Source organism: Ischnura elegans, chromosome 8, assembly GCF_921293095.1.
Source record: "Ischnura elegans chromosome 8, ioIscEleg1.1, whole genome shotgun sequence".
Taxonomy (NCBI): domain Eukaryota; kingdom Metazoa; phylum Arthropoda; class Insecta; order Odonata; family Coenagrionidae; genus Ischnura; species Ischnura elegans.
In genome coordinates this window covers 107127519-107149521 of record NC_060253.1, presented here as the reverse complement: position 1 = coordinate 107149521, position 22003 = coordinate 107127519, and the positions used below count along the sequence as shown (strand labels likewise).

Sequence of the window (22003 nt, the reverse complement as noted above, 5' to 3'; positions counted from 1 at the left end):
TGCACTCACATTCAAACCATTTTACTTGAAGGGGAGAGGTTTAATTTTTTTCAGCGCACATCAATTTGGTAGGACATATAAAGGTATGTGTCCTACCAAATTGATGTGCGCTGAAAATTTAACTTATCAATCGCAACTCATTTTCAGCACTTAAACTTCTAAGTCGACATCTAATGCGCTTCCGAAGTTGAAGTATTCAAGGCTTTTTTGGTGAGCGGTTACTTCAGCTTCGTCTGAAGATCGAACTCTCCTCAATTCTGAGTTTTTCCATTTCCCCATTCAAAAGATATTGAAGTCGTTGGGAGTACCCGGACGACCTTCAGCCTCAATTCAACTCATTCAAAGTTTTGAGTTCAGTACCATCATCGAAGTGTCGATAGCGCCGTCGGTTTGACTGACATGCAATCCCCAATATTTATCGGTTACACCTGAAAATGTTTATAATAACGTCTGAAACCTTATGGTTGTTCTAATCATTTGAAATCATTTTACTTAAGGTGATTGAAATTATGCCCTAAAAGACGTTTTGGACACGGTTTTTGATGTTATAGGAAATATTGTTATAAAATAAAGAATTTCGTAAGTAATCTGCCGAGGAAAAGTTTAGATGTGAAATATTGAGATTAATTTCATCGATAATAATGCTGAGTCTTCTTTTTAGTTCATTTCGAGGACAAATCTTTTTAGCGTTGCAGTTCTCCCTGTCTTCCCATTGGTTAGCGTCAGTTCTCCTTCGTCCAGATCTCAAGAGTCTGGCTCCAGCACCGGCCTCTTATGATGAGTGTCTCAGGACTCACTCACTCCCTGTCTTCATTGAATTGTTGGTTTTCCAATCCAGCAAGATATCGTTTCTACACACGGTTCAATTATTAGCCATCATCCCGATTATAACTCAAAACGAAACGGGAAATCTCTTCTCATGTCTAAAAGGAAATGTTTATGCTACTTCATTCGAAAGGATAGCTTTAAGAGGCCATGCGCTTTTGCAGTTCTTCAATTCATACACGGCTCCACACGGCAGCACACCCGAAAATGGTCGACGAAAGTATATGACGTCAAAGTTCTTCTCCAAGTCTTCCCCAAGAAATTTGAATCCGAGAAAGTATCGAATCAAAATTTTCAACTTTGACAATCACGCGAATATTTAGTGGTGTCTGCATCCTGGATATTTCAAGCGATGGTCATATCGAATGGGGAAGAACAGATAATTGACCCGGAGCGGAAATTTTCGACGCAACTCTGCAAAATATTCCGCCGAACTTCAAATTATTGGGGCAAAATATCCACGGAGAGAATTGAATTTGGATTGGAAAACTCATGAGCAACTCATCGTAAGGGACCAGGGCTGGAGCCAGACCATCAGGACATGAGTGATCTAAACTTGACGCAAACCACACACCAGAAATACCACACTCATACGTATAAATAAACGCGACGCTCCACACTCTAAGGTCATCGAAAAAATGGACCGGATACATTCTCTCACCCGAGTGGTAGGTATCCCAAGAGAACTCTATCGTTGATAGGATAGGTGTTAAGGGAGTTATCCGTCGCAAGAAAAACGACCAGCTCCTCAGAGTTGAAAACTATCCCGTAATTGGAGAGCGTAAATTGGTAACAGCTTATTACTAATGAAGGATCTAAGGTTTTCCCGGCGAATAGACTGGAGGAAGAGTTCTCGGGTTTCCAACCGGGTCCAAGGGTTTTTCAGCACCGACGTTTCGAGGGCAAAGTCTGCCATCGTCTTCAGGGTGAATGGATTAAGCCAAGATGTTAGACGTTATAGTAAGAAGCCGGACAGACAAAACTTGGCTTAATACATTCACCCTCAAGACGATGGCAGACATCGCCCTCGAAACGTTGGTGCTGAAAAACCCTTGGACCCGGCTGGAAACCCGCGAACTCTTCCTTCAGCTTATTACTAGAATTCCCTCAGACAGGAAACGGAACCACGGAGTTTTGGCTCTAGCTATTACCACGCAGACCACTACGCTATCCAGATTCCTTGTTTCATTTGACAATTACCGTGAATTTTACCGACGCTCGTCTACGCTGCAGAGATTAAGTATTCTTACAAAAATGCTGCTAATCGTTTCTTTGGCGATAGCATGACTGATAGCAGTTTCTTGGAAGCCCATAATCCCTAGTTTGAAATCCTTCATGGTCAGTGATGTCATGGTAACATTAGCAGTGCCGGAACGCACTTTCCTTAACTTTTTTACAATTGAAATATTACTCTGTGTGTTTAACCAATTTCAGCAAATATAGAATAAAGAATAGAAAAATATTTTGCTTTGCCTACGAATGTATATATTAGAAATTTTGAGGCACCAAAAATTGATAAAAGTGTTACTTGACTATTATGTCTTCTGACTACTCTAGGTCTGAAACGATCAAAAGGTGTTTCCGAAAGCGCAAAAAATCAAGATAACCTCATTCAGAGAGCAATTGATGACGTAGCACAACTATCTCACGTGATAATTTACAAACCACCTCCAACGCAGGAGACATCTAGCAGTCTTCGCTGCGTTAACGACTTTCGTACCATAGGTACTATTAGAATAGTCCATGCTCACTTTTTTTAATTCCTCTACGATATCTGGATGCCTCTTCCGTTTGGAGTAATTGTTGACTTGCTATGTTAAATCGTTGTTCTACGCTATGAAGTTTACTGTACTATGTGCGCTTACCAACGCGACCTAATACCATGAACCTCGAGCAACTACCACGGGAACGAAGAAACCGGTGGTCTAGGAGACGCAGGTCCGCAGATAGATTCCAGGTATAAGGTATTAAAGAGGTATTTTTTCTCATTAAGTCAATTGATGGTAGTAAATGATGAAATGTGTTCGGTAAAATTGTTCGGCATTGATCCAGGTAATCACACGTCACACTCAGGATTCATTCTTCCTATCCCCGCCTCATCGCTGCACTCACGGAGCTATACAAATGTTTTTCTACCAAGTAATTAATGCGAAATATGTAAATTTTTATATGTATTTACATGTCTAGTATTGAGTCTTATCAGAGAAAATCAATTTTTTATTGTGAACATAGATTATTTAACATTTACCAGCCTTACTTTGCACTGCCTATCACACCGGTTAGAAACAGTAAAAAATTGTCAGAAATTGAGGTTGTATATCCTTTGTTTTTGTTCTATGTTGCTATCCCTGCTAGTAGCGAATGAGTTCGCTGAAAATTCAGCTTGTCCAACTTAACGACGGTTAACTCCTCAGTGCTGGGACTAACAGATTATTGGAGAGCCTAAATTTGTATCAACCAATGGGAAAACTCTACACATAAGAGATTGTAATAAATACGGGTGACACTGATGGCACCAGCATCATTTCCTGGGGAAGAGGTACATGATGGTTATCGAAATACTTGACCAGACAGATTCTCATAACCGAATGGAAACCCCAGAGAAATCTATCAATGACATCGCAGGTAGTAAGATTGTGATCCTTTACCTAAAAAGACCAGCCCAACTGACGGAATGAGTCCTCTTAAGCCTTGCGACCAATGAAAACATATGTTCAAGCATGCAAACTATGATTGGTTTCCATTTTTAAAATCGTATCGAGAGCGGTCCTCTACAGCGGGAGAGGATCGACTTCCGTCCATCTGCCCCAAGTTCTAATCTCATTCCAAAACTTATCACCAGGGTAGCTCGCAAGTGAACCCTCGGCTATCTGTCGAAACGTCAGTATCTTGTAGTCTGCCGCCAGTTTACCCGCCTCCACTCCGAGTCTCACGAGGTGATGGAAATGCATCATTGCCGGACGAGAGGGAAGCGACTCGGTGAAATTCCCACTGAATACGACCGAGTAGTATTCTGTCTTCAGGGCTTTTCTTTCCCAGAGTGAGGGGTACTGCCAGCCGCGGTATTCAAACGATCTCCCATATTCACTGATGTAAAAGTTGGCATTGCCGCTCAAGCAGTAATATTGTAGTTCATTCAGGCAATAAGTTACAGTTGACTCCCCAATAACCACGTAATTGACGGCACTTGTGAAATTGCTCGCTACCGACGACTGGTAATCCAGTCTCGATGCTCGGAATGGAATTCGACCATTCGAAAATAAATCTTCCTTTAGGTTTGAGTAACTCGTCCACGATGGCAACGTGCTCAAGTAGCCGTCCAGCCCACGCGCAGGGGAGGGCGCTCCGGTCCTGTATGTCTCCCGGAAAGACGTCAGTTTGTATTGCCCCGATAAAAACTCCGATCTCACAGCGTAACCCAGGAGACCGGTCAATGCCCCGAGGGCCAGCGCAGAAGGGCGATCCTCGGAGAAGGAACCTATAAATTTTATGGCCAGCACATCAGAAACAGAGAAAAAACTAGATACTATAGACGGACATGTCCCACTCCCCTCGTAAATGTAACCGTCTCCTCCGATGTAATAGTTGTAAATCACGGTGTCACTGCCGCTATATTGTTTCTCTTTGATGAGGGGTACGCATTCTTCACGAGTGTAGCACCTTTCCCCTCCGTCGTCCACCACGACCATTGCGATTTGAATTGCGAGCAAGATGAAGATCGATAGTCCCAATCGCGGCGTTCGATGATAGCAAGGGGAGTGCTGGATGATCGGTACCGGCCAACCGTCCATTCCTCCGACCAAGCGGACCAACCCTCCATGTACTCCTGCAAGCCCTCTCCAAGAGATCCTTTCGATTCATAGAGCAGTTGGCCAATGGAAACCAATTTATATCGAGGGGACACCTCGCCGACTTCCACGCCGCTCGCCACCAACAGCTTCAGAGCATTGACGGCCTCTTCGGATGGGGCGTCGGTCGTGAAGTTGCCGCACAGCTGCACGCTGACGTAGCTGTTCTCGATGCGTTTCAATTTCCACGGCGACCGAAACTCCCACCCGCGACCCTCGAACACGTCCCCACCGTCCGTGACGTAGAAGTTGTGCGGCAGGTCGCCGCGCAGGTCCGCGCTCCACTCTTGGCGTTCGCGAGTCATGAAGGCCGTGCACTGGACACGCCCCCTGCACCGCTCCCCGCCCTCGCTGATCATCACGTAGGTCACTCCCCTCGGCTGCGGGCGCGAGCGGGTCCGGTTCGAAGCCCGCCCTTCGCCGTCCCACGCGGCTCTCCGCACTAGCCTCAGGTGTCGAGGCAGCACGTATTCCCATGAGCGGGACAGGCGAGCCACGTCAGTGGCCCTCGGCCACGCGGACACCGCGTCTTGCAGACCGCGACTGGAGTGACTCGTGTCGTTGAGCAGGGTGGCCATCGCGATGACGGCGTGGCCGGCAGAGAGCCGTCCGCTGAGGAGGCCGTCGTCCACGAGCCACTGGTAGGCCTCGAGAGCGCGGGCCGAAGGCGGGCCGCCCAGGAAGTGCACGGTGACGGCGGTGAGGCCCCGCAGGTGCCAGTAGGGAGGGGCCCGCCACCCGCGACCCTCGAACACGTTCCCGTCCCCCCCCACGTAGAAGTTGTCCCTAAGCTCGCAGTTCTTCCTGCGGCCCCTGAGGGAGCGGACGAGGGCGCGGCAACGCCGCATCCGGGAGCAGCCGAGGCCTCCGTCCCTGACCACGATGAGGTCCACCGAATCCCTCGACTCCCTCATCTGGTCTCGCTCCCATTCCGCTCGCCAGTGCAGCCGATTTGGCTTCTCCACATCTGCAGGAAGAAGACAACCTTGGCTCAATCTTTAAAGAAATCAACAATCCAAGAATATAATTAACTGTAGCGGGCATAACTTGGTGGAAATCCATAATCGCAGGAAGATAAGGATCAACAACTTTGCTATTTCCGCATGGCAACTTATTGAGACCGACCATGGTTTCGTTACAGAGTAACATTATCAAGGTGTATCTATAAGAAAGAGTAGCATTATCAAGGTGAAAAATGCAGGTAAATTGACAGTAAATATAGCAGAAGGTCGGGTATGGAAATTTCCGGGAGCCGTTGGTTAGGGGGAGGTAGGGGTTGGGGTTGGAGTTAGGTTAGGCGTCACTGCTGACCATGACAATGATACTCTGTAGCGAAAACATGGTCGGTCTCATTAAATTGGCATGTGGAAATAGCAAAGTTTGTTGATCCTTCTATTCCTGCAACAATCCAAGAGTGTGGTCGTTAATTCGGACCCGAGATCGATATTCATTAAAAGAATAACTACAGACGATGGAAGGGAAACATATGTATTAGTTTCGAGAAGATCTCAACCAATCACTCCACACCACTCTGTAAGTTAACGCGGAAATTCGTGCTCATATTACCTGTGTACAACAGTCAACATCACCATCGTAACCAAGCAATTTGAAATAGCTTTAAAACTTTTGATCCCGGCGCAATCGAATGAATTTTTTTAATAAGAGAAGGCCTTATTAATATAAAAATGCCGTGCCCTTTGGAAAATTTCTCGGTGAGGCGAATTGGTGAAGGGTTAATGTAGTTTTTACTCGTAATATTCACTTGGAATGGATAAATCGTTAAAAGTGGAAGAAAAGGGAATATAAGTTAATGGCCAAGATCGACCTTAGACAAGGGAACAAAAGACTTGAGGATTCGTGCTGCTTGGGATTGGTGCTAGACGCGTGACTAGTGGAGGAAGAAGGAATTGGTCAGTAGAATCGCCAAAGCGGATAGAGCATTCCTTAAAAAAAACCATCGTCTTCTTACTCCTGAAAATATAAACGTTAAGGGTTGGGAACTAATTCATCAGGACTTAGACGTTTCCGTATGTGAGCGAGGCAAGGACGATGACAGCTGCGGAGAAATCGAGGTGGGATTCCATCGAAATGTGGTGTTATGGAAGAATGATGGAGATTGAATGCATAGATCGTGTGATTGGTAATGCGGAAGTTCAAGTTGGGTACGAGAGAAGATTGATATATCGAGAATCTTGTGTAGAAGACGAAACAACCAATTGATCATATCATGAGTAACAATGGAAAAAATTAAAATTATCGTATAAGGGAAGAATGAGAAAGGTAGCCCGCAGCTCCACATTGGGGTGGTTTTCTATTATTTTTCATTGCCTAAACCATAGAGTAAGTATATATACGTACTCTATGCCTAAACCGAAAGATTATTACTCCTGGAGTATATATTTCACGCTTTCAAATTTTCAAATGACGATATCTATTTTTCGCGATTAAATGAAAAGTGACAATTTTAAAGCGCGTGTAAATGCGACGGCTGAATATGAATGCTGGGAAAAACCCGTGTGACGTCATTTTGGTTCCGGCTGCCGCCTTGTGAGGCCACCTTGGTGCGAGGCTATGAGCTCCGCTACGATGCAGGCTGCTAGCAGGTAGCAGAATACCCTGCTAGGGGGTAGCGCTTGGCTTAAATAAGGATTATGAATACCTTATCAAACGAAGGATAATTTCCGACCATAGGCATTTTACTAGGTGATTATTGAGAGATGTTTCCCTGAAGTCTGTGCCTCATGTATGCATTGGTAATCTCAGACGGTGTAATACTCCTGACTACTTGTATAGCATCTGGGTCCCTGTGACGTCACGTGGAGTGGCATCGAATGGGCGCAAATCTAGCCTTTATTTAATGAGGTTAAAATTGACCATTAACATTCGTCTAAACTGGAATTTCTAAAGCCAAATAATTTGAATATAATGAATACACTAATGGTGGGTAACGAATCGCAATCAATGCCTTTCGTTTTCTTTGACGAAGGAAACTGCCTTATAGCGGAGGAAGTCCACGGAGGTGATACATGTTGGGCGTAATGAAGGAATGGGAAAAGAGGAAATACTTGAGCGTGACAAGGGTAGCTGAATTAGTAGGAGGGCAAACCAGTCCTCGGATGGAAGAGCGATGATGATTATATAAGTGAATAGCAACATAGGCAATACTTACGCTCATAGCAATCTTCATGCATTTCAGCGTTCATAATTTCCCACTCGACTGTCTCATCAGAAATTTCGCCCGCAGCTCCTGTTTGAAGGAGAAACAAAATATCAGTCGAAGCGTAACTCAGCATGCTTGAGGAAACGCAGAGTGGGTTGGAATCTGAGGCATCAGCCACGGCCGTCTTTAAACAGGCCGGAGTGACCGATGTGGCAACGTCGCGCGCCCGTCATCTAGGAGGCCTGCGGGATTGCTCTCACCTGCGACCAAGTGTATTGTTTCGGCGTAGAATATCGGCAAAAGAAATCGCTTTGAGGCAAGGAAATCCACTAAAAAACTGCTGTTTTACTTACCACGGGATAATCATGCATCCATTGCTGATTGTGAAACAGGAGCAGACAGGAATGATACAAATTAGTCATGTATAAAACATGATTTTATTGAAATATATAGTCACCGAATTGAAAGCAGTCACATAATTGTAGAGTATTTTCTCTTATTGGAAGAGTGTCTAGCGACATCCAATCTGTTATTCCTCACTTTAGTATAATTATTTAGAAATACATTGGTCAGAGTTTTAATAAATCTTGCAAAAAAATAACTGTTCGGTACATTGCACTGAAAACAGCTGTCGTCATAAATTCCTCTTAAATTATCGTCAAGGAGGATAATTTTAAGAAATGTAGCCTGATACTTGGGTTCTGCTAGAGTCATAATGGCCAATGCATGAAGACCAACACTTATTACAGACATACAAGGAGAAATAAGTCCGTTTTACACGGTACACGGAATTGCGCAATCTGACGTACGTGCGAAGGCGCAATCAAAATTGCGTCGTGTAAAGCGGTGAATTGCTAGAACAGATGCGAGACGGCAAAATTGTAGCCCAATACCAGGAAATCCTGGGTAAGAAACTAGAAGAAGGAGCAGAGAACCTGAGTGTAAATGACTTGGAAGAGAGAAAATGGCTTAATATAAAGAAGGCTATGGAAGAGACTGCAAAGGAGACCATAGGAGAAAGAAAGAGAACAAGGAATGAAGAATCGTTTGATAATGAGTGCAGAAAAGCTATAGAAAGGAAGAATATAGATCGAAGGAACACCATCCAGATAGAGACAAGACAAAATGTCGAAAGATATAAAGAAAGTAGAAGACAAGCAAATAAAATACTACGAAAAAAGAAAAAACAGTACTTAAAAGGGTATGTGGAAAAGATTGAGGAATTGAACACACAAAATGAAAGTAGAAAGTTATACCAGGCAATCAAATGGATGACAAATAAATTTCAACCAAGAACAAACGCATGTAAGGATAAGAATGGGAGGTTGCTTGGAACAGAGGAAGAAGTAATGGGAGGATGGGCCGAGTACTTTAAGGAATTGCTGAATGTCAATGAGATAGATGAGGAAGATGAGGAGGATGGAGAAATGTTGGACATGAGGGTGGACACCAGTATTAGTTGGCCATCAATTGAGGAGGTGGAGGAGTCGTTAAAACGGCAGCGGAATGGGAGAGCTCCAGGGGAAGATCAAATTGTACCGTAGTTAATCAAGTATGGAGAAAAAAATTTAACAAAGAACCTACATAGACTGATATGTGAAATATGGGAGAAACAAGAGATGCCTGAGAAATGGAAGATTGGTTTAATTTGCCCTATATTCAAGAAGGGAGATAAATGCAGCAATGCAGCAACTATAGGGGAATCACATTACTAAATGTCACTTATAAGATACTTTCTTGTATACTGCAGAGGAGACTTAACACGTATGCTGAAGTAATCCTTGGTGAATACCAATGTGGCTTCAGGCAGGGAAGAGGAACAACCGACCAAATCTTTGTAATGAGACATGCATGCATGGAGAAATGTTATGAGTACAACATTGACCTACATATGCTTTTCATTGATTTCCAGCAAGCTTTTGATAGTGTCAATAGAAGAAAAATGTTGAAGGCATTGGAGGGATTTGGAATACCAAAAAAACTAATTAAGTTGGTAAATATGACTATGGAAGGATCTCAAGCTATATCGCCCTATATCGGGGGCAAGACTAGTGAAGCCTTTAAGATAACAACTGGAGTAAGACCAGGAGATTCTCTATCAGCAGTACTATTTAATCTGTGTCTACATGAAGCCATGAAAGTACTGGGGTTAGAGGGGACAATTGTGCATAAATCTACTCAGGCATGTGCCTATGCCGACGACATAGTTCTAATGGCACGGAATATGGATTCTCTGAAAGAAATATTCAAAATCTTAGAACAGAAGAGTAAGAATATAGGGCTCAGAATCAATGAGAGAAAAACGAAATACATGAAAATGTCGACCACGGAAGATAGAAGATGGACTCAAAACGTTACATTTGGGCAGTACAACTTTGAAAATGTAAAATATTTCAGCTACATCGGTACTAATTTAAACTGTAAGTACTCAATGACTGAAGAGATCAACAAGAGGATAATGGCTGGAAATAGGGCTTACTTTGCTAATATTAAGCTCCTGAAGTCAACTCTTCTATCTAAGGAGATGAAATTCAAGATCTATAAGACACTTATCAGACCGGTCGTGACATATGGAGCAGAAACGTGGAGCATTTCCGCTGGAAACGAGCAAGCTCTGCGGATATTTGAACGGAAGATTTTGCGAAAGATATATGGTCCCGGGACAGATGGGGTAACTTGGAGGATAAGAACAAACAAGGAAATAGAAAATATTATCCGAGGCGAAGACATAGTGAGATTTGTGAAGACCCAACGGCTAGCTTGGCTAGGTCATGTAAAAAGAATGAGTGAAGAAAGGATGCCTAAGAAGATTCTACATGGAAATATGGATGGAAAGAGAAAAAGAGGAAGACCGAGGAAAAGATGGATGCAGGATGTGGAAGAAGACATAAAGGCTATGAGGATTGTCAGATTGTGGGAGAAAGTGCAGAACAGGAGAGAATGGACAGGCGTCTTGACGGAGGCCAAAGCCCATACCGGGCTGTGGTGCCGAGGAAGTAGTAAGTAGAGACGGCAAAATAGCCCCTGTTCTAGCGAAAATAGAACATGGGCTATTTTGCCGTCTCGCGTCCACGCATTCTCGCATGTGTTCTAGCAATTTACCGCTTTACACGACGCAATTTTGATTGCGCCTTCGCACGTACGTCAGATTGCGCAATTCCGTGTGCCGTGTAAAGTCTTTGAAATAGGCATCTTCACTACCCTCATTTGAAATACATGAACATGCACATATATCAATGGTTAAGTGCTGCAATACCATCCTGACAGAATACCCACAAACGTAATTGAGACCCGAATATTCCTCGGCAGTGATTAATATTGGTTTGCTCATAATTTCCAGGGGGTCGAACTGATTGAGTATGAGCTCATCATCTTCCAATAAATAACTTACCTTCGATTACAGCTAATATGATAGGTTAAAAAATGAATCTTCTAACGTCATCTCCTGCAAAAATAGGGTTTAGAGGAAGAAAATTAACTTCAAACGAGTCATGTCGAGTATCTTATTCACCACGAGTCCACTGTTGTAGAATGATAAACAAATAATAAACAGGCCTCCTCCGCGTTGTTGCCAAATATCATCCCTCCGGCCTGTTTAAAGACGGCCGTGCATCAGCTCACATTCATCTAAGTGTGTAGTACACCACGGGATTACACTGCAGTAAGTGTATAGAGGGAAATTATTCTGACTGAGTTCCATACGCAGAGGGGGGATCTCCAGTCCCTCCTGTAGAAGCTTGAATCATGCATGGTGCCACCTTTTAATCAGTTTCCTAAAATACCTGCAGCCGTTGAACGCTTTCAGGTTTAACACAGCGAAATTATAAAATAATGCAAATAATATTAACGCAAAAATTATTGGTAGTGGCAATTGCCCATAAATATTTTATCCTAAAACAGGTTTCAATACATTTTGTATACCTTCGGGAACGATAATTTTTTAATCAATTTTTGAATTCGTTAATCCGCAGCTGGGATATTTTAGAGAGCTGATGCACAGATGAGTTCAACGTGATTATTTTATAGTCAAAATTTGCATCTGTATATATTCACTTGCCAGTAATGACAAATATTTGATAAATATATCTCACGGATGTAAAGTTTCCTTATATATATAGCCTTCATTTTAGCTTATCTTTATAGAATGATTTTATATCGTGTCATTTGGTCACTCCTAATCCATTCTTTTCTCTCCTAAGTCATCACTAAGCCGAGGATATTGCCTAACACGCCTATTTTTTCATTTACTCAAGAAACCAATTTTATGAAATGATAAGTTAATTGAGGATTATATATGACAAAATTAAGGTAATTCGTTACAGCCAAAAATGCTTAATTTACCAGTTTATGCCTTTTCTGATGACATCACTCATTTCAGAGCCTAAAAACGAAAATGTTTTACAACGTCACTAAATTTCTCATTAGTGAGGAGCCAGTCTGTTATTTCAGTTTCTTTTCTAATCTATAATCGTTGAAATAATGGCATTAAACATTCATAAAGAAATATCACACAAAGTATTATTTTATAAAGAGCAGAAACAAAACTTTGGTAATTTTACGTGGTGCGTATATACGATGCTTACAATGCCAAAAACTTGTTTTTTAAGGCACCATACGATTTTTCTGAGTTTAAAGAGATTCTGCCCCAAGTTGCTTTGTCTTAACAGCCTGTATATATATTATGGGGAGAATTGCTATATACTGGCAATTGAAAAGAAGACTTCGTTGAATTCCGCTGATTTATTTTCTCCTTATGACATGTTTCAATCCATAGAGGTCACTTTCAAGTACCTGATATTGACCTCCATGGATCGAAACATGTCGTACCTAGAAAATAAATCAGTGGAAGTCAACGAAGTCTTCTTTTTATTTGTGAATACCAACTTCCACATAGTTGATCCTGATACAATTGAACGCTATATACTGCGTTGTACTCTGCTGATAAAATTATTGAAACACATGAGGTACGGGACAGGAATAATTTGCGCCTCCAATATTTCAGTTCGAAATTAAAAGTTCACCTTTGCAACCAATTTCGCTCGTCTTTTATTTGTGCGTTTCAACTCTGCATATAAGAAAATTAAGTCATCATGGTGCATGAGTAGGTTTTCTATGAGCGACAGAATATCTGGATGAAAAAGAACCAAACTGCATTCTCGAATCCAAAGCTGCGGAGTTGAATCTCGATGTCGACGCAGATCCTACATTTATCAGATGCAATTTTGGCTAACTACCACCAATCCCGTCATCGCTGGAGGCTAGAGAACACTTCCTGGCAACGGATTAAGAGAAAATCTGAACTACGGAGAGTGACCTTTTTTTATATACGAAGTGATTTTGGAAAATCCATCGCTCAAGAATTAAGACGCTATGCATGGAAATCCTGGATGGTAAGTAATACATTGGTTAAGGTCAGGGGTCTCCAAGCTGTGGGCCGTGGGTCACACCCAGCACGACGCATAATGTCATCCGGCCCGCCGAACAAATCCCTCTGTGTTTAGCCATCACCTAGAGAAATACGGTTTACGGAAATGCGTAAGCAAACAGAAAATATCATTCGGGTTGGGTATGATTACTCCCTTATATTTCAATTTACTGATGGGGTGGATATTTATTTAGTATATTTGACTTCCAATCAGAAAACTTATTAAATCAGAATAAATATTGAATTCCATAGTAATTATAAGTGTTAAGTTAATAGAATTAAGAGCATAAGTCATCTAAATTGCATCAATTCTATAAAAAAATCAATCGTAGATCGAGAAAAAAGAACTCCTTTTGAATGTGGATTTGATCCATTTTACGTAGCACGTATTCCATTCTCTCTTAAGTTTTTTTCTGACTGCAGTTATTTTCTTAATCTTTGATGTAGAAATTGCCATTATCTTGCCAGTAATAATAGTTATCAATACATCATTACCAGAAATATGATTATACACATCGTAGTTTTATTTGTAGGGTTATATAATGAATGATATCGAGGAGCTCATGATGGTCAAATGACGTGAATTCTCAGTCGTCACATTTGGTTTTAATTTTGGAACTTCAGTAGTTGATTACTCTGAGTAAGCGCAAAACGTGTTTTTCAAGGCTCATTTGGCTTACTGCTTTATTGCTAGGCTTATATGGCTTAGTCTTAAATGTCAAAAAATGTTAAAAAAAATTAAATAAAGTCTTATATGGCTTATTGGACGTAAAAGTAAAAAAAATTAAGTGGAAAGAAAAATCTGAAAACTCGAAAAAGTCGATTAGTTTTCGAGATATTTCGACTTGAATTAACATAGGAGCCTTATGTGACTAAAACTTTTTTCCATTTATTTTGTATTTTTAAATGTTTCCGGAACATGTAATCCCTCTGACAACAACAAGATTTTTAAAATTTTTTTTGGTGTGGTTGTCATGGCCACATTTTGATTATAAGTATTTTTTATAATTTTTTAAAAATTTCCAATGCTTTTCTTATGGGTATATCTTTGGATTTTTTTGACCGATTTGCAATAATCGTAGGACGAATTTCTTGAATATCAAAATACTAGATTTTTTGCCTTTTGATTTTGATCTTGGAATATTCATAAGTCGTAAGAATTCCGAGGAATAAACCATTTTCGATTTTCCATTGACGAGATGACGAATGTTCAATTTCGGATTTCGGCCTTGAGACTTTGACCGGTGAACATTTGGAATATAAGGCAAAAGCCACCATATATAAATATTTCACTATGTTTTCTGTAGAAAATTTGGCAAAAATATGTTAATCACGGCGGAGAAAAGTTGGATTTAAGACTGCTTTCAATGCATGTAGCTATAGCTACCACATTTGAAATTGGTTTCTTTGCTGTTTTTGCATTGAGGAGTTTATGATATTGTGCAGTTGTCCAGTCAATTAAGTATTTTTCTCAAGCCGGTGAAAATTTCGCAATTGTAACAGTAAAACCTGATTGCAATGCATGTAGCCGGACTATATTTTGAACTTTTCCAACTGGCTTACATTTTAGTGTTTCCATGCCCGCCAAGAAACACCGCAAATATATTGTATAATTTCATTTCTAGAATAGTGTATTTTCCTGCGTGGATTATTTCCGTAATGCATTGCAGTGAGCGGTTTGCACAGAAACTGCACATTTCATTTGCGAAAAGGAGCTAATATAAACACACAAAATCGATTCACCTCTCAGTTATATCCTTTCAGTGTCAATATCTTGTATTTGATTTGTTAAAACAATAGATATACCCAATAATACATATACCCAATGGACGTTAGATTTGAAATTTAGCATTTTTCCCAAAATTCCCCCAAAGTGCGCAAATGTTCTCCAGTGTGCATCATTGAGCATTGCTTCAATTGGGTGCCCTGCGACGACCGACGCAAAGAACGAAACGGTACTCTTACCGTTAATTTAAAATTGCTCTGCTCTGCCGTGACACACGCTCGCGCTGTTTCATGCCCACGTCGCCGTCGCCTATGAGGAGGAGAAACCCTGCGATTTTCCGAAGATGGGCCTCGATAAGCCGCGACTCGTTTTAGCGAATCAATGTGTGATAAAGGGGGTTGACGATCGTTGGCCACCGCTGCATTGCAATGGCCACAAAACAATCAATGTCTGATTGTGTTTCCGGAACTCCCCCGCCGAATCACTATGAACTTTAAAAATAGATTAAATGCGATACTGTTCGTTGATAATATCTAGAAGCAAATTTCAGAGGGTCTCTTTTTGTTATGGTGGTCTGAGAATGCTTTTTTTTACACTCAATTCGAAATTTTACACTCGATTAGTGAAGTGATGCGTAGCCATGTTTTCACAAAATTTTGCTTTACGAGGGTGGTTTGAAATGTCCTCGGAATAGAATAGAAAAAATGTTCTTACATCATTTAAACTTATTTTTCAATATAGTCTCCTTGTAGATTACTACATTTGTTCCAACGATTTTCTAGTGCCTTGATCCCATCTAGAAAATGAGATTTCTCTAGGCCTGCAAAATAGTTGTCAACTCCGGCTATTAATTCTTCATTTAAGGTAAACCATTTTATCTACCAGGTCCACCATGAAAAAATATCAATTTTGGGAAGAGATGGAAGTCTGACGGAGGCACAAGTGAATAAAGCGGAAGTGGCAACGATTAATACCTTAGTTCGTGTTATTTTGTCATGGCGACAGCACATGTGTGCATGCGCGCATTGTATTGATGAAAGATGACTTTCGTCCTTACTAAACCTGGCCTTTTTTCGCGTATATTTTGTTGCAGTTAGTCCAAGAGGTTAGCATAGCATTCTCTGGTAATTTTTTGCCTAGTGGGAAGACAATCTATAAACAGAATCCCCTTCACATCCCAGAACACTGATGCCATGACCTTTCCAGTCGAAAGGACTGTCTTTGATTTATTAGATGGTGGATAATCATCATGCTTTCACTGCTTTGCCTGTGTTTTTGTCTCTGGGGAATAGCAATGGAACCATGTTTCATCTTTGGTCACAAACCGGTGCAAAAAAACTTGTTTGCTTTCCCTAAAACGGGTCAGACACTGTTCCGATATGTCCATTCTCATGCGTTTTTGATCCAGCGTCAAGAGTCGCGGCATTTATCTTGCAGATAATTTTTTCATTTCTAATTTTTCAGTCAAAATATAATATATCCTCATACATTTTGCAAGAAAAAGCAATTCCACCCACTTTCAATCGGCGATCCTACATTACCATTTTGTGCACTTTTGCAATGATTTCTAGAGTAGTGACATTTCTTGGCCGACCTTTGCGCGGACCATCATCTAAGCTCTCCCGACCAAATTTAAATTTTTTTGTCCTCTTGGCAACAGTTGACAATGAAGGATCGGAGTCCCTTTGTGTATTCTGGAAATCAGCATGAATTTCCTTTGCCCTCATACCTATTTTTACGAAGTACTTAATCACTGCATGAATCTCGATTTTTTCCATCTTCGCCAAACACTATGCGGGAACAACAAAAAAGCCTCGTCACCGCCACAGTTCTTTTCCACGAGCATTGACGTGGAATGTGCTTACAGCGAACAGTCCAATGAATATCACGTGAAAAGTTCGTTGCTCTAGCGCTGACAACTCTTGGTGATTCCGAGAACTTTTCAAACCACCCTCGTAATATTAATTTTTATCATCGGAAAAGTAAAGCGCGCATAACATTATTTTCGTGTCATTTATCATGTTTATTTCCGCAAGCATCATGTTTATTTCCGCAGTATAAGTCTTGGCTTTTGGGCGTTCCTCCGCGTGGAGTTGTCCATAGATTACGACAGTTTCTCCAGCCATCCTGCTGGGGTCTTTAGGTCAGAAGAACACTTGCAAGCAGGGTGGTTGGAGAAACTGCCGTCACCTATGGACAACACAACGCGGAGGAACGCCCGGAAGCCGAGACTGAAATGGAGGAACGTCGCGGAAACCTTAGATCAAACTTGTTTCCGCAGGTGGCACACGCATCAATACTTTGTCTTTCTTTAAGGGGTTTGATTTCGTAGACATATTCGTTTATGTGGTCAGAATGTATCTAAACAGCTCGAGCGCATTGATGAGGTCTTTTCATTTTGGTGAACAGAACAGTAAACGCTGTACACCAGAGTGGTATTTCATTCCTATTTATATTTTAGGAGATGCAATGTCATTAAGTTTCAGAAAAGCGGACGTAAACCGTAGGAATATGGCCGCGACTTAAGGTAAAAAAAAATGACCATATCTCAGCAAGTATAGAGTATCGCATCAGCCAAACGTAAAATTTTACCGATGATTAAGTGAACCATGTGTGTCATTGCTAGCTGAAAATGTCATTGGAATCCGTGATGGCGGATCGAGGCACTTTCGTGAGATGAGACCAGATGGCATGGAATGGACCTGCGGACAGTCATCACATTATGGCGGATAATCTCTCACTAAGATATTAGAATGAGTAATGTAGGTATGTATGGCTCCTGAAGTTTTAGTTATATTCAGTAAAAATATTCCGAGGTTGCCATGGTGCCCATTAACTATGGGGACAGCAGGACATTAAGAAATTGTGAGCACTACAAATTATAAAGGAAAAAGCATACTAATCGTACATAAATTTGCCCAAAAATGAATGAAACCATATAAAGGAAAAATTCTATAAAGAAGCTGTAATTGAATTTTGATATGGTAATGCGCCATAGCATTTAAATTCATGCGACATGGTTGCACCTCGAACTGACATGGAAAAGATGTTCAGACCATCTGATCAATGAACTTTTGTCCCTTTGGGTCTCAGAATTGGTGAAATGTCGATTTGAGACTAGACCAATACCTTGAGACGCTTAAATTTTTTTCGGAAAAAAATCTCGCGTTCTGTGCAAATATTAAGTCTTGAATTTAAAAAAAATTTCTTGATTCATATAATTCCTAGTTTTTATCTACGGTATTGTCGCAGAGCCCAGCCTTTTCCTTATTTTCAGTTAAGACTTTTCGTAAGACCTTCGTAAAATAAGTAAAAATGTCAAACTTTCATATCCCATTATTTTGATATTTAAATATTGGAAGCATCGTCAATTAATGCTTACCTAATAATCCATCAGTCAGAACTGGTCCAAAATTTTATTTCATATTAAAGACATATCTGAAGTACTAATCCAAAAATAAATTTAAGTGACAAATCCTAAATAATTTTTTAGACTGAATCACTATTATACGAATTCACATTGGTCAGAAAAACAGCGATTATTAGTTTATTTTAATAATAATGTATATATCAAAATGGTTTCTATAATCACGTTAAATTTAGTTTTACTTTCCCTTGTCTCTTGCAAAGGCGGTATAGATACAGGATTTTTTGTTTTCCCTTTCATCTCTAAGTTTAAGTTTAAATGATTATAAATTTTTAAGCATAACTTTAATTCAAAGCGATGTCTATCTCTTCAGGGAATCAAATTATTTTGGATTCTGCGATTATTATTTCCCCAAAGGATTGGTACTTGAATATTGCTAGCTTCGTCAGACTAACCTTACCTCATGTTATCCTGACGAAGCTACCCGTGCAGAAACCGTAGCTTTTTTAGTTATGAAACGATAATTTCAGAATCAAAAGATATTTACAGTTTATATATTTATAAGTTTTACAAATCCCGTTATGATAAAATTATAGGCAGAACTGATTTCCTCGCCAAAATCATGAACATTTTTTCGTTACACTTGGGGTATGAATGTTACAATTATTCTCAATTTATTACACTTTTTCGCCCTTCAGTTTGTCTCGCTACGATCGATAGATATGTATTTTATGATGTCTCTGAAACTTTTCTTGATAAGTTTTTTTTAATTCATCCCTGACCCTATTTAGAGTAAGAATTCTCAGTTTCAGAATATTCACTTTCATTCTCACGGCTCTCTAGTAAATGCAGTCGTCCAGGATTCCGAATCATATATCCTGATACTTATGTAAATATGACCTCAGAGCTGATGAAAGGAGAGCTAAAACAGTATTATTATTATAGTATTCTACCGATTAAGGTAGGTTTCCATGGAGTATTCGAGAAGCGATCTGGGAGCCTCCCTTTCCTTCCAGCACTGCCTTCTTTAATTCACTGTAAGGCCTACTCTCTTTCAATCTATCCAAAAATCCTATTCTTTTCCTTCCCCTCCCTCGTTTCCCTAACATTCTACCCTCTAACACCATTTTCAACATCCCCTCACCGCTAAACACTAACTCTATCCATACCTTCTGTCTCCTCCGTATCTCATCTAAAAGCTGTCTCTCCTCGCCAACATAATTTCTAGAAAACATGGTTCGAAAGAATAGCTGTAGAGACGGGAGCGTGTTCTTTAAAGAGTTCTTTCGGTATGCATTACTGGAGCATCAAGGATTCCTAAGGACCAGAATTTTCGGCCGAAAACTCACAGGATAATTTGAGTCACTAACACTAGCATCATACTCGTAATTACATATTCTGCAGAAATGAGAATATTTTTCGGTGTCATCCTTTTTATGCGATTTAGAATGGCTTCCTGGAATTTGGAAATATTAAATATCACTTCGAGTTATATTTTAGTAGGAAAAATCAAATGAATTATGATAATCTTATGAGCGATTTGTCTTCCATATACTATAAAAAGAGTCGCTTTTTCGTAATTTGCTAACGAACTATTTTATACAACACGAGTAATATACAATTTTAGTCCAATAATGACGGGTAAATACGAAAAAAATATCTTTAAACCATCGTACCTCCTCCGAACAGCGATCAATATTGAAGATAAATGTCTTATCAAGTACCATACCTAATCTCATTTTACCAGAGCTGTCCACCAGTATCGGCACTTCTTTGGTTTCATCAACGGGTCCGAGATGTAACGACGTCTTAACGGTATTTTGCATCCCTCCCTGCGATTGGCCGATCACCCATCCAAGCACCACTGCTACTATCAAACTCGTCTCCATGGTGCTTTCAGCCGATTGCCAACCTTGGTCATTCACTCAGCCGCAGAACCTTGGAGAGGAATTGGAACAGAAAGCGAGTGTTAACAAGGCACTATTCGAACCACTTCAAAGTTAACGATCTATATCATTTCCGGTAAGTTTTAATTTTCTCTTTGCTGCTCCAAACTCAATGGCCACATGGTCGCTCCGCGGCTTGTCTTCAACATTGCTGATCAAAAGAGTTTCTTGAAACGCGCTTGATTTAAGATCATGCCCTTCCAAAATAGGTGGTAAGAACTTTTTCTTCGTTGAAGAGGAGATCGCACGAAAATTGTGGTCTCAAAAATATATTCTTCAATTACGAAAACATTCTTGAGAGTTAAGTTTATTTTATTCCAGCATGCAGAAATTATCCTCTCTTCGATTTCAGCGTTAAGACTGTTCCCTTCATAACCAAAGAAATCTTTTTCGGGGATAGTTAAGGAGGTAGAGGGAAAGAGGGTGTAATAGCTAATGCTTTCGTTTCAACAACTAGTACACTCCTTTGCGTTCCAGCTACGAAAGCAATTTTATGATGCATTGCATCGACATATAGCCACGTATCCATGCCCTAAATTGTATTGTTATTCACCATGGAATCCCTAAAAATAAGTGCTATTCAATAAGAAAATGGATTATATTTGGCGTCGGAAATATGACGTACTCTGCACGTGAATGCTAGTTCCAATCCTATGGTAGATTACCCACTGAAGAATACTACCTTGGGCATATCATTTCTGTCACTTAGAAACGAATTTCACTCGTAGAATACAGTGAGGGAAGATTTACTTCATGAAGTATGTAAATTGTCACCAGCATCGCCCCCCCTAATTGATCGACCAAGAATGGAGATTTGGTATGCAAAAATTTAAATAAAATGGTAGTGAAGAGTCTGATCTGGAGTGCAGCTCTCTACGGTGCGGAAGCGTGGACACTTTTAAAGGAGGACGAGAGAAAACTGGAGGCTTATGGGATATGGGTATGGAGAAGAATGGATAAGGTGAAGTGGACGGAGAGGAGGAGGAAGGACGAAGTGCTGGACATGGTGGGTGATGATAGGTAGCTTTTAGATGAGATACGTAGGAGATAGAAGGTATGGAAGGAGGGAGTACGTAGCGGGGAGGGGATTTTGAAAACGGTGTTAGAGGGTAGAATGATGGATAAACGAGAGAGGGGAACGATGAGAATAGAATACATAGATATAATGGAAAGGGATGGGCCTTATAGTGAATTGAAGACGGAACTCCAAGTTGGTTGGAATGAAAGGCCAGGCTTATTTACTAAATGCTCCACGTACCTTAATCGGTAGAATGCTTAAATGAATAAATCACCTCCAATTGTGTTTTGGTGTGATGCCACCTCTGTTCTGCTCGATATTTTGTCCACCAGTGACCGTGATACCAGTGCCTCGGTTTGAATTGTATGCTGGCGAGCTGTTGTCCGTCTCCGACTGCAAGTGGGGTCCAAATGAGACGAGAGATGACCGAAGAGCCATCCTAATATCTTGTCGTCTTCGCATCCAGCATCACGCGTTGCCACCCTCTCGGCCACCCCCTGTTCTTGGGGTCAAAGGGCGCGCCATGGGGGCTAAGTGGAGTCCCAAGTCCATCATTGGCTGGATTGACGTCGCCGCTTTGCGCACGACTGCCAAGATGCAAGGCCATGAGCGATCGAATCATTCTCAGTGTTTGCACCAGTGCATTTGCACTGGCGAGGATGAGCTTTGAATTTCAATGTTCGCACAG

General features: G+C 40.9%; 1 protein-coding gene across 3 annotated transcripts; it reads right to left on the bottom strand.

The window, feature by feature from the left end:
- Window positions 1–2299: 2299 nt before the first annotated feature.
- On the bottom strand, window positions 2300–21731 carry LOC124164029. 3 transcript variants are annotated; one of them, XM_046541184.1, is made up of 4 exons: window positions 21556–21731; window positions 20081–20289; window positions 7843–7920; window positions 2300–5640 (listed from the first exon to the last, which is right to left on the bottom strand). In XM_046541184.1, the coding sequence occupies exons 2-4, from the start codon at window positions 20238–20240 to the stop codon at window positions 4418–4420; spliced, it is 1461 nt and encodes a 486-aa protein (XP_046397140.1). In that variant the 5' UTR covers window positions 20241–20289; window positions 21556–21731; the 3' UTR covers window positions 2300–4417. The 3 variants fall into 3 exon arrangements, with proteins under 3 accessions (XP_046397140.1, XP_046397139.1, XP_046397142.1); XM_046541183.1 differs by having other exon boundaries at window positions 21590–21731; XM_046541186.1 differs by having other exon boundaries at window positions 20096–20289; window positions 21590–21731.
- Window positions 21732–22003: the final 272 nt, after the last annotated feature.

What these genes read in the sequence shown, in the direction of transcription:
- LOC124164029 (XM_046541184.1), bottom strand. Translation starts at nt 20,240, where the DNA reads ATGGAGACGAGTTTGATAGTAGCAGTGGTGCTTGGATGGGTGATCGGC. An exon ending in CTCTGGTAAAATGAGATTAG is followed by an intron (nt 7,921 to 20,080) that starts GTATGGTACTTG and finishes TCCTTCAAACAG; the next exon opens with GAGCTGCGGGCGAAATTTCT. An exon ending in GCATGAAGATTGCTATGAGC is followed by an intron (nt 5,641 to 7,842) that starts GTAAGTATTGCC and finishes TTCTTCCTGCAG; the next exon opens with ATGTGGAGAAGCCAAATCGG.